The 16,718-nt window shown below is 36.5% G+C and overlaps 1 protein-coding gene across 10 annotated transcripts in view; it reads right to left on the bottom strand.

Moving 5' to 3' along the window:
• NFIB (nuclear factor I B) overlaps positions 1-16,718 on the bottom strand; it is a 256,854-nt gene that overhangs the window by 104,977 nt on the left and 135,159 nt on the right. For all 10 annotated transcript variants that reach the window (XM_024995860.2, XM_024995864.2, XM_024995865.2 and 7 more), the window contains 1 exon segment: positions 9,506-9,559. In XM_024995860.2, coding sequence (XP_024851628.1) covers positions 9,506-9,559 — 54 coding nt within the window.

The raw sequence follows: 16,718 nt of genomic DNA, 5'->3' as shown, positions 1-16,718 counted from the left end.
TATCTATATATTAATAATGACCAGAAAAAGAAACTAAGAAATAAGAAAACAATCACATTTATAAATACATCAAAAAGAATAAAATACCTAGGAATAGATTTAACAGAAGAATTGAAAGAACTCTATATTTAAAACTAAAAAACATTAATTAAACTGAAGAAGACACACATTAATGGCAAGATGCTCTGTGCTCAGAGATTATAATAATTAATGTAGTTAAAATGCCCACACCACCCAAAGCAATATATAGATTCAATGCCATCCCTATCAAAATTTCAATGGCATTTTTCACAAAAATAGAACCAGCAGTTATAAAATTTCAATGGAAGAAAAAGAAATCCCAAATACTCAAAGCAGTCTAGAGAAAGAAGAACAAACCAAGAGGCATCTTACCATGATTTCAAACTGTATTACAAAGCTATAGTAATTAAAAGAGTGTGGTATTGGCAAAATCCAGACCTACAGATCAGTGGAACAGAATAAAGAGCCCAGAAATAGACCTAAACATATGTGATCAATTAATTTTTAACAGTATGAAAGGCAAAAAGATAGGACACTGAAAGATGAATTCCCTAGGTTGCAAAATGCCCAATATGCTACTGGAGATCAGTGGAGAAATAACTCCAGAAAGAATGAAGAGATGGAGTCAAAGCAACAACAACACCCAGTTGTGGATGTGACTGATGATGGAAGTAAAGCCAAGGCTGTCAAGAACAATATTGCATAGGAACCTGGAACGATTGGAAGCAGTCAAACAGGAGATGGCAAGAGTGAACGTCGACATTCTAGGAATCAGCAAACTAAAATGGACTGGAATGGGTGAATTTAACTCAGATGACCATTATATCTACTTCTGTTGGCAAGAATCCCTTAGAAGAAATGGAGTAGCCATCATAGTCAACAAAAGTAGTCCAAAATCCAGTACTTGGATGCAATCTCAAAAACGACAGAATGATCTCTGTTCGTTTCTAAGGAAAACCATTCCGTATCACAGTAATCCAAGTCTATGCCCCAACCAGTAATGCTGAAGAAGCTGAAATTGAATGATTCTATGAAACTACAAGACCTTTTAGAACTAACACCCAAAAAAGATATCCTTTTCATTATAGGGGACTAGAATGCAAAAGTAGGAAGTCAAAAAATACCTGGAGTAACAGGAAAATTTGGCCTTGGAATACAGAATGAAGCAGGGCAAAGGCTAATAGAGTTTTGCCAAATGAATGCACTAGTCATAGCAAACACCCTCTTCCAACAACACAAGAGAAGACTCTACACATGGACATCACCAGATGGTCAACACCGAAATCAGACTGATTATATTCTTTATAGTAAAGATGGAGAAGCTCTATACAGTCAGCAAAAACAAGACCAGGAACTGATTGTGGCTCAGATCATGAACTCCTCACTGACAAATTCAGACTGAAATGGAAGAAAGCAGGGAGAACCACTAGACCATTCACATATGACCTAAATCAAATCCCTTATGATTATAGAGTGGAAGTGACAAATAGATTCAAGGGATTAGATCTGGTAGACAGAGTGCCTGAAGAAATGTGGACAGAAGAGGTTCATGACAATGTACAGGAGGTACGGATCAAGACCACCCCCATGGAAAAGAAATGCAAACAAGCAAAATGGCTGTCTGGGGAGGCCTTGCAAATAGCTGTGAAAAGAAGAAAAGGAAAGATATAAGGATCTGAATGCAGAGTTCCCAAAGAATAGCAAGGAGAGATAAGAAAGCCTTCCTCAGCGATCAATGCAAAGAAATAGAGGAAAACAACAGAATGGGAAAGAATAGAGATCTCTTCAAGAAAATTAGAGATACCAAGGGAACATTTCATACAAAGATGGGCTTGATAAAGAACAGAAATGGTATGGACCTAACTGAAGCAGAAGATATTAAGAAGAGGTGGCAAGAATACACAGAACTGTACAAAAAAGAGCTTCACGACCAAGATAACCACAATGGTGTGATCACTCACCTAGAGCCAGACATCCTGGGATGTGAAGTCAAGTGGGCCTTAGAAAGCATCACTACGAACAAAGCTAGTGGAGGTGATGGAATTCCAGCTGAGCTATTTCAAATCCTGAAAGATGATCCTGTGAAAGTGCTGCATTCAATATGCCAGCAAATTTGGAAAACTCAGCAGTGGCCACAGGACTGGAAAACGTCAGTTTTCATTCTAATCCCAAAGAAAGGCAATGTCAAAGAATGTTCATCTACTGTACAATTGCACTCATCTCACATGCTACCAAAGAAAGGCTCAAAATTCTCCAAGCCAGGCTTCAACAGTACATGAACTGAGAACTTCCAGATGTTCAAGCTGGATTTAGAAAAGGCAGTAGAACCAGAGTTCAAACTGCCAACATCTATTAGATCATCGAAAATGCAAGAGAGATCCAGAAAAATAGCTACTTCTGCTTTATTGACTATGCCAAAGCCTTTGATTGTATGGATCACAACAAACTGTGGAAAATTCTGAAAGAGATGGGAATACCGGACCACCTGACTTGTCTCCTGAGAAATCTGTATGCAGATCAGGAAGCAACAGTTAGAACTGGACATGGAACAAAGGACTGGTTCCAAATAGGAAAAGGAGTATGTCAAGGCTGTATATTGTCACCCTGCTTATTTAACTTATATGCAGAGTACATCATGAGAAATGCTGGGCTGGATGAAGCACAAGTTGGAATCAAGATTGCCAGGAGAAATATCAATAATCTCAGATAAGCAGATGACACCTCCCTTATGGCAGAAAGGTAAAAAGAACTATAGAGCCTCTTGACGAAAGTGAAAGAGAGTGAAAAATTTGGATTAATACTCAACATTCAGAAAACCGTAAGATCATGGCATCCAGTCCCATCAGTTCAGTCCAGTTCAGTTGCTCAGTCATGTCTGACTCCTTGTGACCACATGAATCACCACAAGCCATGCCTCCCTGTCCATCACCAACTCCCAGAGTTTACTCTAACTCATTTCCATCGAGTCGGTGATGCCATCCAGCCATCTTATCGTCTGTCGTCCCCTTCTCCTCCTGCCCCCAATCCCTCCCAGCATCAGGGTCTTTTCCAATGAGTCAACTCTCGCATGAGGTAGCCAAAGTATTGGAGTTTCAGCTTCAGCATCAGTCCTTCCAATGAACACCCAGAACTGATCTCCTTTAGAATGGACTGGTTGGACCCCCTTGCAATCCAAGGGTCTCTCAAGAGTCTTCTCCGACACCAAAGTTCAAAAGCATCAATTCTTCAGTGCTCAGCTTTCTTCACAGTCCAACTCTCACATCCACACATGACTTCTGGGAAAACCATAGCCTTGACTAGACGGACCTTTGTTGGCAAGGTAATATCTCTGCTTTTCAATATCCTATCTAGGTTGGTCATTACTTTCCTTCCAAGGAGTAAGTATCTGGTCCCATCACTTCATAGCAAATAGATGGGGAAGCAATGGAAACAGTGACAGATTTTATTTTGTGGGGCTCCAAAATCACTGCAGATGGTGACTGCAGCCATGAAATTAAAAGATGTTTGCTTCTTGGAAGAAAAGTTATGACCAACCTAGACAGCATATTAAAAAGCAGAGACATTACTTTGCCAACAAAGGTCCATCTAGTCAAAGCTATGGTTTCTCCAGTAGTCACGTATGGATATGAGAGTTGGACCATAAAGAAAGCTGAGCACTGAAGAATTGATGCTTTTGAACTGTGGTGTTGGAAAAGACTCTTGAGAGTCTTGGACTAAAGGACATCAAACCAGTCAATCCTAAAGGAAATAAGTCTTGAATATTCATTGGAAGGACTGATGCTGAAGCTCAAACTCCAATACTTTGGCCATCTGATGCAAAGAACTGACTCATCTGAAAAGACTCTAATGCTCGGAAAGATTGAAGGCGGGAGAAGGGGATGAAAGAGGATGAGATGGTTAGATGGCATCACCAACTCAATGGACATGAGTTTGAGCAAACTCTTGGAGCTCATGATGGACAGAGAGGCCTGGCATCCTGCAGTCCATGGAGTCACAAAGAGTCGGACGACTGAGCTACTGAACTGAACTGAACTGAATTTTTAACAGATGAGCCAAGATATACAATGGGTAAAGGACAGTCTCTTTAATAAATAGTACTGGAAAATTTGGACAGCCAGATGCTAAAGAATGAAACTAGACCACTATCTGATTGTACTTAAAAACTTAAGTCAATGGATTAATGTTCTGAATGTAAAACCTGAAACCATAAGACTTCTAGAATAAACACAGTAAACTGCTTGATGTTGGCCCTGGTAGTGATTTTATTTTATCTATTTTTTTTTTTTTGGTAGTGATTTTAAAATCTGACACCAAGAGCAACAACAAAAGAAGAATAAACAAGTGGGACGACATCAAACTAAAAAGCTCTGCAAAACAAAGGAAACCATCAACAGAACGAAAAGCAACCTACTGAATGGGGAAACTATTTATAAATAATATATCAGATAAGGGTATAATATCCAAAATATATAAAGACATCACGCAACTCAATAGCAAAAGATTCAAAGAAGCTGATTTAAAAGTGGGCAAAAATCCTAAATAGATGTTTTCCAAAGGAGATATACACAGATACCTAAAAATATGCTCTATATCATTAGTCACCAGGGAAATGCAAATCAAAACCACAATGAGATATCACCTTGAACTTGTTAGAATGGCTATTATCAAAAAGAGAAGACAAGTGTTGGAGAGGCTATGGAGAAAAGGGTGGGAATGTAAATTGGGGTAGCCACTAAGGAAAAGAGAATGGAAATCACTTAAAAAATTACAAATAGAACTATGATATGATCCACTGATTCTATGCCTGAGAAAATGAAAACACAAATTCAAGAAATACACACTCCCATGTTCATTGCAGCATTATTTACAGTAGCCAAGATACAAAAACAACCTAAGTGTCCGTTGGTGGGTAAATGAATAAAGAAATTGTGATATGTATGTGGTACACATATAGAATAGCATATCATCCAGCCATAAAAAGAACAAAATCCTGCCATTTGGGACAACATGGATGGACTTGAGGGCATTATGCTAAAATGAAATATGTTAGAGAAAGGCAAATACTGTATGATCTCTCAAAGATGGTATTTATATAAACATAAAATACTGTCTTAAATGAAAGATAAGCATATTGCTAGTTAATAGATACACTTTATTTAACTTATTCAATTATTTATTTAGTTCCATTTTTATTCCAGAAAGGATACAAAATGACAAACTATTTGACATTTACCCAATATATGATCTTAATAGTTGCCAGAGGTTTTGCCAAAGTACACACAAAAGCACCTCACAAAACAATACAAGCATCTCACAAATTTTGCAAAAAAGAAAAGTAGGATAAGTCCATGTCATTTCTAGGTAAGAAAGCTCTGGTTAGTGATACTTAGAATGCTTCATAAGCTCTCAGTATAGAATTTGCAAAAAGTGTCCTAGGATTCAATGTTTCCTTGTTATATTTCCAAGAGACAACTCCCCACAAACCTATACTCTTCCTGCACTCCAAAATGAGGCATCCACTTCTAGCTGACTGAGGGGCAAAGTCCAACTTTTAGATTGTCTTGTTTTCCTTGGAAAGCAACTACCCCAGGACTGGGCAAGAGTCTGGGATTGGGAACTCTAAAAGTTCAGAGCCCAAGGAATATAGAGACACAAAGTAATATAGCACATCAAAGTTCATTTCAAAAGAATGTAATCCAATCACACACCTTCTAAAAGTGAAAGTGGAGGTTTTAATCATTCAAAATAAAATTAGGTCTGTGTCTAAGTTCCTTAATTAATGCTTTATTCTCTTTTGGTCCACAACAGTCGTTTGCTATAGTTGAGACCGGACTCTTGCAGTTCTATTGCTTAGAAGGGATTAATTTACTGTTCAAAAAGAAACATCTAGATATAAACATATAACTTTTGACCCCAAAATAAATAAGAAAAATGTGAATCATACAAAAAATGAAGTAGTTTACTGTTTCTTAACCAAAATGATCCTGTCATGTCCTTGGATGAAGTCAGACTTTTGGGGCACCTTATCCCAGGAAAGATTATAGTGCCCATCCCTACTACGTAACAAAGAATAAACACAAAACATTAAATCACAAAATAGTAAGAGTATAAGGAAATACTACTAAGACTATTTAACTTATTCAAGTATTTCTTTAGTTCCATTTTTTTCCAGAAAGGATATAAGGTGACAAATTATTTGACATAAATAATGTTAAAAAATACATTATTTGTACTTTTAAATAATAAAAAATATTATTTTATTATTTAAAAAGAAACAGAAAGATAAAACATCTCTATTTTTTCTTGATAAAAAAACTATTTAAATGCATTTAAAAATAGTAAGTATCAAATATTCTTCCTCCCCCAAAATGTATAGCTTTTGTTCAAATACCTGTGACTAGTTTGCTTACTAAATACAAATCTCAAGAAGGCAACACTAAACACTAGTTTCAGTTTAAAAAACTAAAAGCCTATCTATAGACTCCATACTACAGTATGACGAGCTTCAAGGTCACGTTTCGGAAGTTCTTCTGAATCAGCAAGGAAGTGTCTCCATGTCAGACAGTCATGTCTGATGCTGGAGAAAATCCAAGCCAGAGGGATGGCACATTTGTGGGAGACCCATGCACCTGTACTTCTAGGAGGATTGGACGTGATCTCTACCTTCATGTCAACAGAGGGAAACAGATTTCAAAGAGACTTTGCCTTGAAAAGATCTTGAATGTTTGTCTCTTCCCAAGTTGTTATGCAATAAACACAGAAGAAGGTGGCAATGTCCAGAGGTTGCTCATCTCCCAGTGGAAAACCAGCAGCGACAAGACAGTGCTCCCACTCAAGGCAATCTTTTTCAAAAGTTTACTTTCTCTTTACTACAACAATACAAACAGCAAAGCGATATGACTGTTTCATTGCATATGGTAGTAAATTGAATTTGTCCATAAAGATATGGACCCTTCTTCTTATACTAAATTTGAACTTCGGAGATTTCACACTTCAGCCAAAGCCAGAAAGCAGTTGAACAGAGGCTCCTAGAGATAAATTATGCTCTAAAAATACCAAACAGGCTTATATTTATGAAAAGAGCTTATAATAATAAGTATAATTTATCCCTATTGATTGTGAAACAAAAATCTTAATAAGTTATGATTTTTGCACATTTCCAACTAGAAACTATTTAATATTCCTAGCGGCTTGATTTATTTCAAGGTATTACAGAACAAACTCTTACTTTTATCAAACAGAATTCCTTCATAATCTGTACTATTAGACAAAATATAATGATACACAAAGCAAGTTAAAATGACGGAATGCTTTTGAATCATCAAAGAAAATTCTCATTTTATTCCACTTAATTTTGATATTTTATATGTTTTATTATATTCTCTTTCTGAAAAAACTGGTAACCAATGTACAATTTACATGTACACAGTATTCAACTAATCATAGTATGCATTTACCTACAATATTCCAGTCTTAAGACATAGTTCTCAAAAGGTTGATTTCTAAGGAAAATTTAATAGGAAAAAAAATAGAGATGTTTCATCTTGATTGTTTCTGTTAGTCACAGTCTATGGAAACAGATACATTAATAACTGCTACATTGACTGTAGTAAAGGAAAAATTTAAGCAAGCTTCTCAACAAATACTGAAAATCAAATTCTGTCATTGCATAACTATTCTGAGATTATTCATTCAGCTCAAGCACAGAACATTTTTAAGTGAGCATGGTTCTCTCTGTACATGTTCAGAAATGCATTTCAAACAATAACAGCTTTATTAATTTCAAACCAAGCTGTCATTCAAATGCAAAGAACATATCCTTTGTTTAGTCTGACTTACAATACTTATCAACTCTTTTTCTAGAAAAGGTTTCCCTCCTTCCCAGTTCTTTGTAAAATGAGTAACGAAGCTTTTAAAAAATGTTTGGATACAATTCACTTTTGGTTATCATGCTACACAGAGAAAATGTTAGTCAACTAAAAAGAAGAAATTTTAGTAAAGTTGATAAGTTTTCTCAACTTTAGAAAATTTCTAACAAAATTTAGTATATTCTAAATAATTCACCTTTGTGGTTTCATCCACACAAAAAATAAAATCATCAATTTAACTGGAAATTACGTTTAAATTCTTTCAGTTTTTGAATGTTTTGTTGGCAATTTGTAGTCATATTAAGTGATTTTGATGAAAGTAAAGAAAAATCAACTTAGTATACAGTTTAATCTATAACTAGAGATTTTTTTATCTTTGAAGGATATACTACTTTTGTCATATAATATGATCATGTACAATATAGAAGAAGTTAATATGTTGGTGAAAAAATTTTTCTTAAGATAAAAATAAAGAACAAAATGTAGGCAAGGAAGAATCCTGCCTTCAGTCTTTCAGGAAGAAAAACTGTATTGACTTTGCATCTTTACTTATGTATTTACTTGCTATATCTTTCTAATATCATTTTAAAGCAAGACTGTTCTGACGTATTTTCTTGTAGTTTTGAGGATTTTTCCGGTATTTCAATTTCAGATTAGCAAAGTATTATGATAGGAAGATCAAGAAATTAAGGACGTAAAAGTAGGTAGACCTGTGAAAACTTTTATCATTACCTTTTATAAACCTGGGGTTTATTTTCAATGAAAAGATACATGAGATCCTTTTGGGACGTGGAGGGTATATGTGATTGATTTGAATTTTTTTTTTTTTTTGCTTTTGTTTTCGTTACGTTATTCTTAGAGCATTCTTTTACTAAAGTCAGAGGTACAATTAAAAATCTTATCAGATTAAAATTTTAGAAATTCTTCTTTGCACTAGTTTTTACTGCATGAGAAAAGATACTACTCTTAAATCAACATCAAAATTCTATGTCTTCAAACTTAGGAAAAACAAAATCATAAAGACAGTACGATTTCTTATAAAAGTCATTTTTAGATCCGAAACAACTTCTGAAAACCAAGAGAGTATTGGGCATACATTACACGAAAGGAAAAGCCTGATTTTCATTATTTCCTGATTCTGAGAATTCTATTAAGAACCTTATGGAATAAAAACTCATTTGCAAAAACTCCTCATGAAGACTCAGTCAACCACCACCAGAGCCCACCTTTTACAGTAATGAGATTTGATAAATTATAATGAACATGAAAATTTTTACTTTCTCTTGTGCATTTTTAAAGAAAGAAGGCTTTTTGGCTTTTCAAACAGCAGTGCCTTTTAGCACCTGAAGGATACACAACTATAAAATACATGCATATTCATTTTCAAAAAAACACCAACAAAAAGTAAAACATTAGTGATTAGGTACATAGTGATGACGGCAATGTGGAGGCATTTGCCACTGTGAAGGGTCTGAATAGAATCACATCTTGTCCCGATCATACCTGCCCTCCAGAACAAAATAGGCAGCTGACCAATTAAGGGGTGTTTATCTATACAGTGGTACCTTTGTTCTCCAACAATGTCAGATTGCAAACGTCCTGGAACACATATTTACCTGGAGGATTCTTGGCAGGATCATTGTGGCTTGGACTTCCTGATTGTCCAGAATCTGTAAAGAAATCACAGAAAATGTTTTCTTTTTAATTTGTTTTGAAAGAATTTCACAATCCGCAGAAGGACTTAAAAAAATTTTTAAGGTAGAACAATGAAGTCAAGTGTTTAAATAAAGCATACTTTCCTAAGCCTTTCAGCAGCAATATTTTATTAAACTACATGAACATCTGTAGATACGTGTGTGTGTGTATATATATATTTCTTTGTCGAGAGAAAAAAAATGTAGAGATCTGTAATATTCATGGGGTAGGGAAAGGCTTTTTTAAAACAAAAGGTCTGGAGAAAATGCCACTGAAGGTGACTTGAAGGCTGGGCCTGTCAGGAGCAATATGAAACAAATCAGACATATTCCCTAAAAATGCAATTTGAGTGCAGTGAAACATGCTTTTTTAAAAAAACCTGAAAGGGTTTTTATCCAATGAGTAAAAATACACAGAAACTAGAGTCCATTTTTCCAGGATTTCACGTGCATACATACATATCCACTCCAATAATCCCCCAACCTACTGGATCCAGGCCCAGATTTGACTGCATCCCATAATAGCAATCGATTTACAAACACCAAGAAAAGCATAAATTACTAGGTAGAAACCAACATGGCTTTGTGGAGAGTAAATTGTTGGATCAATTTAATTTCCATCTGTGATAGACAGACTCGGCAGATAAGGAGAAAGAGATCAATGCAGAACATCTGAATTTCCTATCCCACGTTATTCCTCATCAATGATACAGAAAGGGACATAGAAGCTACAGTACTGTTAGGCAACATGCCTCCCTAACTAATCTGACACCGTTGTGTTTGGCTCACTCCTCTTTCCTCTATGTCCCCTCTGCATTTATCTGTGTCATTTGTGCCATATTATTATACACTTACTTGTAAGTTGCTTTGTAATCTTCTTTTATTGGTTCTAGTGTTTAGTTTTGTCTCCCCAACTAAATTGCATGCTCCTAAGCAGAGGCAGAGATTCTGTCTACTTCTTTTGTGTCTTCCTCAATGTGCTGTTCACGGCTGTGAATGCACTGGGCTGGATGGCTCAGATTCAGCAAGCTTTCTTTGCTTGCCTAGGAAAGGCAATTTTGAACTTGATAGTGAATTTCAACAAATGTGACAGGTGGCCACAGACAAAAGTCTCTTTCCCCAAACCTGGCCATTACACCTAAAACAGGGATCCAGTCTAATTTAAGCAGAAACATGCTGGTGTTTTTCAGCAGGGCTACTCTGCTCTTCCATTGAAGTTATTAACATACTGCAACTGCTGCTTCTAATATTAAATGCAAGGACACCCTTTTGACTTCCTTTTGTATAAAACTTGGTTATTTATTTCTGTCCTTCGCCTCATGCCTGCTAACTAGATTTAATGCTGAAATTAGAACTGTTTCCCTTCTTCCCATATCCTTACCTTTTTTCTTTTTCTTCTCCCTCCCCCCTCTTTTTTTTTTTTTTGCCCTAGAACACTTTTTATAAAATCTTAGTAAATATATTTAATGATTCCCACATTATCCTCCAATTTATTTCTAATTTTCCCAAATGGAAAAGAAACCACTTAAAGACTACTCCTGCAGTCTGAGTTCTGGCTAGAGTCGACTCCAGATAGTCAAAGAGAATAAGATTCTCTTCAAAAGGTTTGTCTCATCTCCCATGAATTCTATTAGTTTTTCTAGTTTTGAGGCAAGACTCAGTGACTTCTAACTTAGGAGATCAATCTTTCTCTTTCTTTCTGCCCATAAAAGATGGTACAATATGGGCTACTTTCCAGGCATGGAGTATGATAGCTACATTAAGGAAAAAAAAGAAAGATAAATTACACGATTTTGGTATAGCCTCAGCTATTTCTGCCTCGAGTTCCTCTGACAAATGTCCCTCAGAATTGATACTACATTCCAGCTTAAATTCTCAAGTGACTCTAACATTTTGAGAAGTTTCCACTTACATGGTGTACCCATTGACCAGGGCATCCCCATGTTTTATGTTTAATAAAGCTACTTCACATTTATGGAAGTCTACTTCATAGAGTAGAACTCTTTACATTTATGAAAGTCTAGGTCTTCATCCCTCCAAGAGGTTAATGCCATCTTCATGACAACACAACAGGAGGCAGATTAAGGCTGTCCATCTGCAGGGCACAGGAGCTGTATGCTCCCGGTGAGCCTCAGCAGGTTTAGTTAAACCAGTTTCAGAACAGAACACAAAATTCTTTCCCAACATCTTGTTGCTGAAGTTTGGACCAGTAAAGAATTAAGGTCTCTTCCATTCCTAAGAAAGTATTTTGTTAGAACAATGACACACCCTGTTACCACAATAGCCCATTTGGAAAACTCTCTTTCTGCTGCAAATTACCCTTTTCCCCCGTTTGCAACAACTGTAGACAACAGCTTCTTCAACTGAAAAAAAATGAAATTTCTGAAAAAAAAAAAAAAAAAACCACAAACACTTGAGGGAAAGCTGAAGGAGACCCTAAATTTGAATCGTATACTTGGCTTTTAACAATGCCACTTTCTAAAATAATCTGGCATTTACCGACACACAATGACAGGTTTTTCCCTCATAGTCCAATGTCTGTGCCTTCTCGTGAAGTAAAATAGCATAAGTGGGATCCCCAAAACACAGAAGAGGCCCCCTCAAGGAGTGAGCAGGAGAACACTTACTTCTCCAACAGTAAATTCTAACTCTAATCTATTCTTAACTCTTATGTCACCTCATATCGGTGGTCACTTAATTCCAACTGCTGGAAAAGGAAGTAACCAGGGAGTTGCAGTTGGCAGAGAAACCACAAATGAACTGTTATTGTGGTTAACTTCAGAGAAAGAATTACTCAGACCACATCTAAACCCTTCCAATCCACCACCTAGGTCAAATTACTCTATACCCAAAGGTTTTCTTTAACTGCTTCCACCGTTTGTTCAAGTTGTGTGTGCGAATGTGTGTGTACCCACACTTCACGTATTATAGTGAATCCCAGCTCTGTCCCTCAGTAGCAGTGTGATCTTATTACTTAACTCTTAGGGTCTTCATCTTTAACTATAATACTACCTAATTTACAGAATCACTGCAAAGCTTTTATTATGTAAGCATTAAGTACTGGTCAGATACCTCTTACACAATTAATTACATAAAAGATATTATTAAACATAAAAAGGACACATTCAAAAAATGACTAATATTTTTAATGGACTTTCAGGAAGAAAGGGAGAAAAGGGATATGACTAAGTCTGTCCATCCCAGTGTAAGCATCTAAAATTGTCTGTGTTGAGTTAACTGAAGATGGGCAAGTGTGTGCCTCTTGAATTCCTCTGTAAATACCTTGGTCCCACTCTCCCAAAAAGGGAGGAAGGCACTGCTGCCATTTCGAGGCTCTCAGGGAGCCGTCATGCTCAAAAGTCAGGAGTGAAAATTACCTTCTGGAAGACTGAAGTCTCTGAAGAAGGAGGGTGGTCAGAATGGGGACTGTGAACTGACCAGCACACTGAGTCTTGAGACACTGATGCCTCGAAGAAAAAGAGGGAAAAGGGCTCTTGAAGGCAGCAGACTCAAACCAGCCCTATCTCTCCTTTCACATTGTTTTCTCTTCCTTGATCTCAATCTGTATCTTTTACACTTCTTTGTCTCTTTCCGACTTGACAGAACATAGGACTGAAATATATTTTGTATTACATATAAAACTCCTACTACTCAATCTTTGTCTTAGAAGTGTAATTAAACACAATATATTTCTTCTAGGAAAAAGAACAGTTAATGAAGCCATTTCTAAATTAATGCTTTTTAAGCAATCAATTTCTCTTCCCCCAAATTGAAGATTTCAGGACTAAGAAAGGTTCTCATCTACACATGACACTTACAACTCTCCTTCAATCCTCGTATCCACTCCTTTTTAAAAAGCAGCCAATCTTTCATGTTCTTCTACTACCTAAGCCCCACCTAAGAAGTAACCAAGTTTCTCTAGTGATTCAATTTTGTGGAAAATCCTGGGATACTTAAGTGATCTAAGTGACTTGTCCAAAGTTACATGGCAACTATTAAAACATAAGTTCTCTACATGGGCCACCCATTAAGACACCCTGCCTCTTGAGTGGTTATGAAGCAATCTCATAATCAGGCAAAGCCAAATGACATTTCACTCAATTAAAGATTTCTGAGAACTTTACATTCCCCTAATCTCCCTCCTCCCCCATCATTTACCAATATATTCACAACCTTCTTCAGAAATTTAAAAGTCCTTAAAACCCCTACACATTTTTTCTAACTGAAATTGTAAATAATTATTACTCTCACTGATGTCCATACACCAACTGATGCTTTAGAAAGAGGCCAGCTTTAAATATATTTAGCTTGGATTCTCATTGCTAAACAAAGGAAATTCTAGTGTTCTACTGATAATCTGGTGGAAGTCCAATAAAATGTTTGTTAAATATACAAGATAAATAAATAATGACCTGTTAAATGTTTGTTACTGAGTACTAACTTTCTTGGGGGGAGGCAGTGGGCAAAGGTGGAAGGGGATGAACTCAGTTATCTGATGTGCTCGGATCATCTCAACTGTGAAAGATATTTTTGAAGGTCATTCACGTAAGCATCAATTAAATGAGAATCAATAAGGTTTATGGAGTACCTTCTGTATTCCAGTTACTAATGTTTGGAACATAATGAGTTCTCCATAATATGTATTAAATTTCCATTTAATTTTCATTATTGACCCTTAAAATATTGTTTCAAAAAGAAGATTATACAATCTACACATTCTAGAAGTTCAGAGGTTGCTAAGACAGAAATGCACAATTTTTTTTTAATGCACACTATGATAAAGAGCTATGTGCTGTGCTGTGCTCAGCTGCTCAGTCGTGTCTGACTCTTTGTAACCCGACAGGCTCCTCTGTCCATGGGGATTCTCCAGGCAAGAACACTAGAGTGGGTTGCCATGCCCCCCTCCAGGATAGGAGCTATAAGTGAGTGTATATCAAGAGGAAATAATTGGTTCTTCCTATGACGGATAGGTAAGGACATGTCATAAAATATATCAAAGGGAGGTGACCTCAGGAACAGGGTCTTGAAAAATGAACAGATCTCACATCTTCCTAATACATACTCCTCTTTACTACCAAGGTAATCTCTTTAAAACCTAAAACTGCTTAAGCTTCTTTCCCGCTAAAATTTTACATGTATTCGCAATACATAAGAGAAAGAAACTTCAAAAACTTTGGGATGCCACTCAAGGCACTTTGATCCGGCCCCTACGGACGCCTGGGTCACACGTTAGCCTTCCAGTCCCACGAGTGTCACACCTCCGTCTGATGCCCCCGAGTCTCCGCACAGGGTGCTTGTCTTTTTCCCCCTAAGTTCCTCCACGCTGAGGTCATTCCTTTCAGATTCTGAACTATATGAAGGCAGGGCTATTGCCCTGCTTAGCTTCATGGCCCTAAACTTTGCTACAGTGTCTCACAGATGTGTTTGTCAAACGAGCAGAAAATAATTTGTCTATAAACCACAGAGGTGCACAGAGAAGAAAGACTAGAATAAAAGAAAGACTAGGCCTGCGTCCTCAATGCAGAAACATCTAAAAATACATGTCATAAATGAAATTATTTACAAAACAGAAATAGACTCACAGACACAGAAAACAAACTTATGATTAAGGGATAAAGAGTAGGGGAGAGATACATTAGGAGTTGGAATTAACAAATATACACTTCTATATATAAAATACATAACCAACAAGGACCTACTATACACCACAGAGAACTATATTCAACATAGTATAATAATCTACAATGGAAAAGAATCTGAGAAGGAATACGTATATGTATAACTGAATCACTGTTCTGTATACCTGAAAGGTTGTAAATCAATTATACTTCAATTTAGAATAAATAAAGTCTTTAGAAATTATTCACAATAAAAAAAAAAGAGAAGAATCAAGCAGACAAACCTTTTGTAACAAGAAAAGGGGAGAGAGACACAATTCCCAGGGTGGGTCTCCCAGGCTATTGTAAGTCTCAGTTCTCCCTTTAATTTTTGAAGAAATATTTGGAAATGGGCGGAGATAGATAAGAGGAAGTATTTTGGGACAGAAATTCATGTTTGGCTTTCTCCTACAAAAAGGAGGAGATATCTGTGGGGGGTTCCAGGAAGCAAGAAGGAAGCCAAGAAGCTTTTGATGACCTTTCTATACAGGCTGTCTTTCTACCCCAAGGTGACGCTTGTTTTAGGAATTCATTTTATTCTCTGACACCATGACTTGAGTATCAACAGAAAACCACATTTGAGAAGCATTAATTTTATAAATAATCATTCTGGTGCAAAGAAGCGATTGTACAAGGTACCCTGTCAGGTCCCTTCTGGCTCTAAAATTCTGTGACTAACAATATAGCTTTTATATCAAGGGATATCAGAAGAGTAAATGAAATCCACACTGTAACCTGTTAACCTACAGATAGCCTCCTGCTAGAACTAAAATTAGTCATCATGTGATAAAGGGCCCCTTTGTCATATTCCTCTGCTTTAAGCAGGTAAAGAAACAGCTCATTGTCAACTAAAGAATACCACGAGAGTTTTCTAAAGGCTTAGAATAGTCCCCTTCTTTTTCTCCAAAACATTAACTACCAACATACTAAAATAGAATATTTTTATAAATGGCATATATAGTATGCCAGGAAGAACTTAAGAAAGAGAAAAGCCAATGTAAGAAACAAACAAAAACCTGAGGGGAAGGGATACAAATCCACGTACTTTATAACAAGAAAACACAAAGTAAGACAAAAACCATCCATCTTTTACAAGGACAGAGGAGAAAACTATTCTTCTCCTACAAACCTCCCTATCCCTTTGTAAACTGTCCTGCCTCCTCCTTGGGAGTTTACTTTCTATGAGCACTGATTTCCCTGGCATTTGTTGTTAGCTTGTGTAATCACAATTCTAAGTACATAATTTGCTGTATTTTTTTCACCAGCACAGTAAAAAAATCTATATAGCTTCAGTTTTCATGGAGGGCTCTTTCATCAACTGGGATGACACAAAACTAGAGTTTTGCAATATTTCCTTTTTCTGCTCTTAAATGGTTATTAGAATAACATAAAGAACCTGTGAAAACTAAGTGCTTCCTTATCTCTCAAAAGCACGGAAACATGCGGCAAAACGCTCATACTCTCCCTCGGTGCTTCAG

This window comes from Bos taurus, chromosome 8 (assembly GCF_002263795.3).
Source record: "Bos taurus isolate L1 Dominette 01449 registration number 42190680 breed Hereford chromosome 8, ARS-UCD2.0, whole genome shotgun sequence".
NCBI classification, from domain to species: Eukaryota; Metazoa; Chordata; class Mammalia; order Artiodactyla; family Bovidae; genus Bos; species Bos taurus.
The sequence above is the reverse complement of the archived record's forward strand: the minus strand, read 5'-3'. Positions and strand labels throughout refer to the sequence as shown.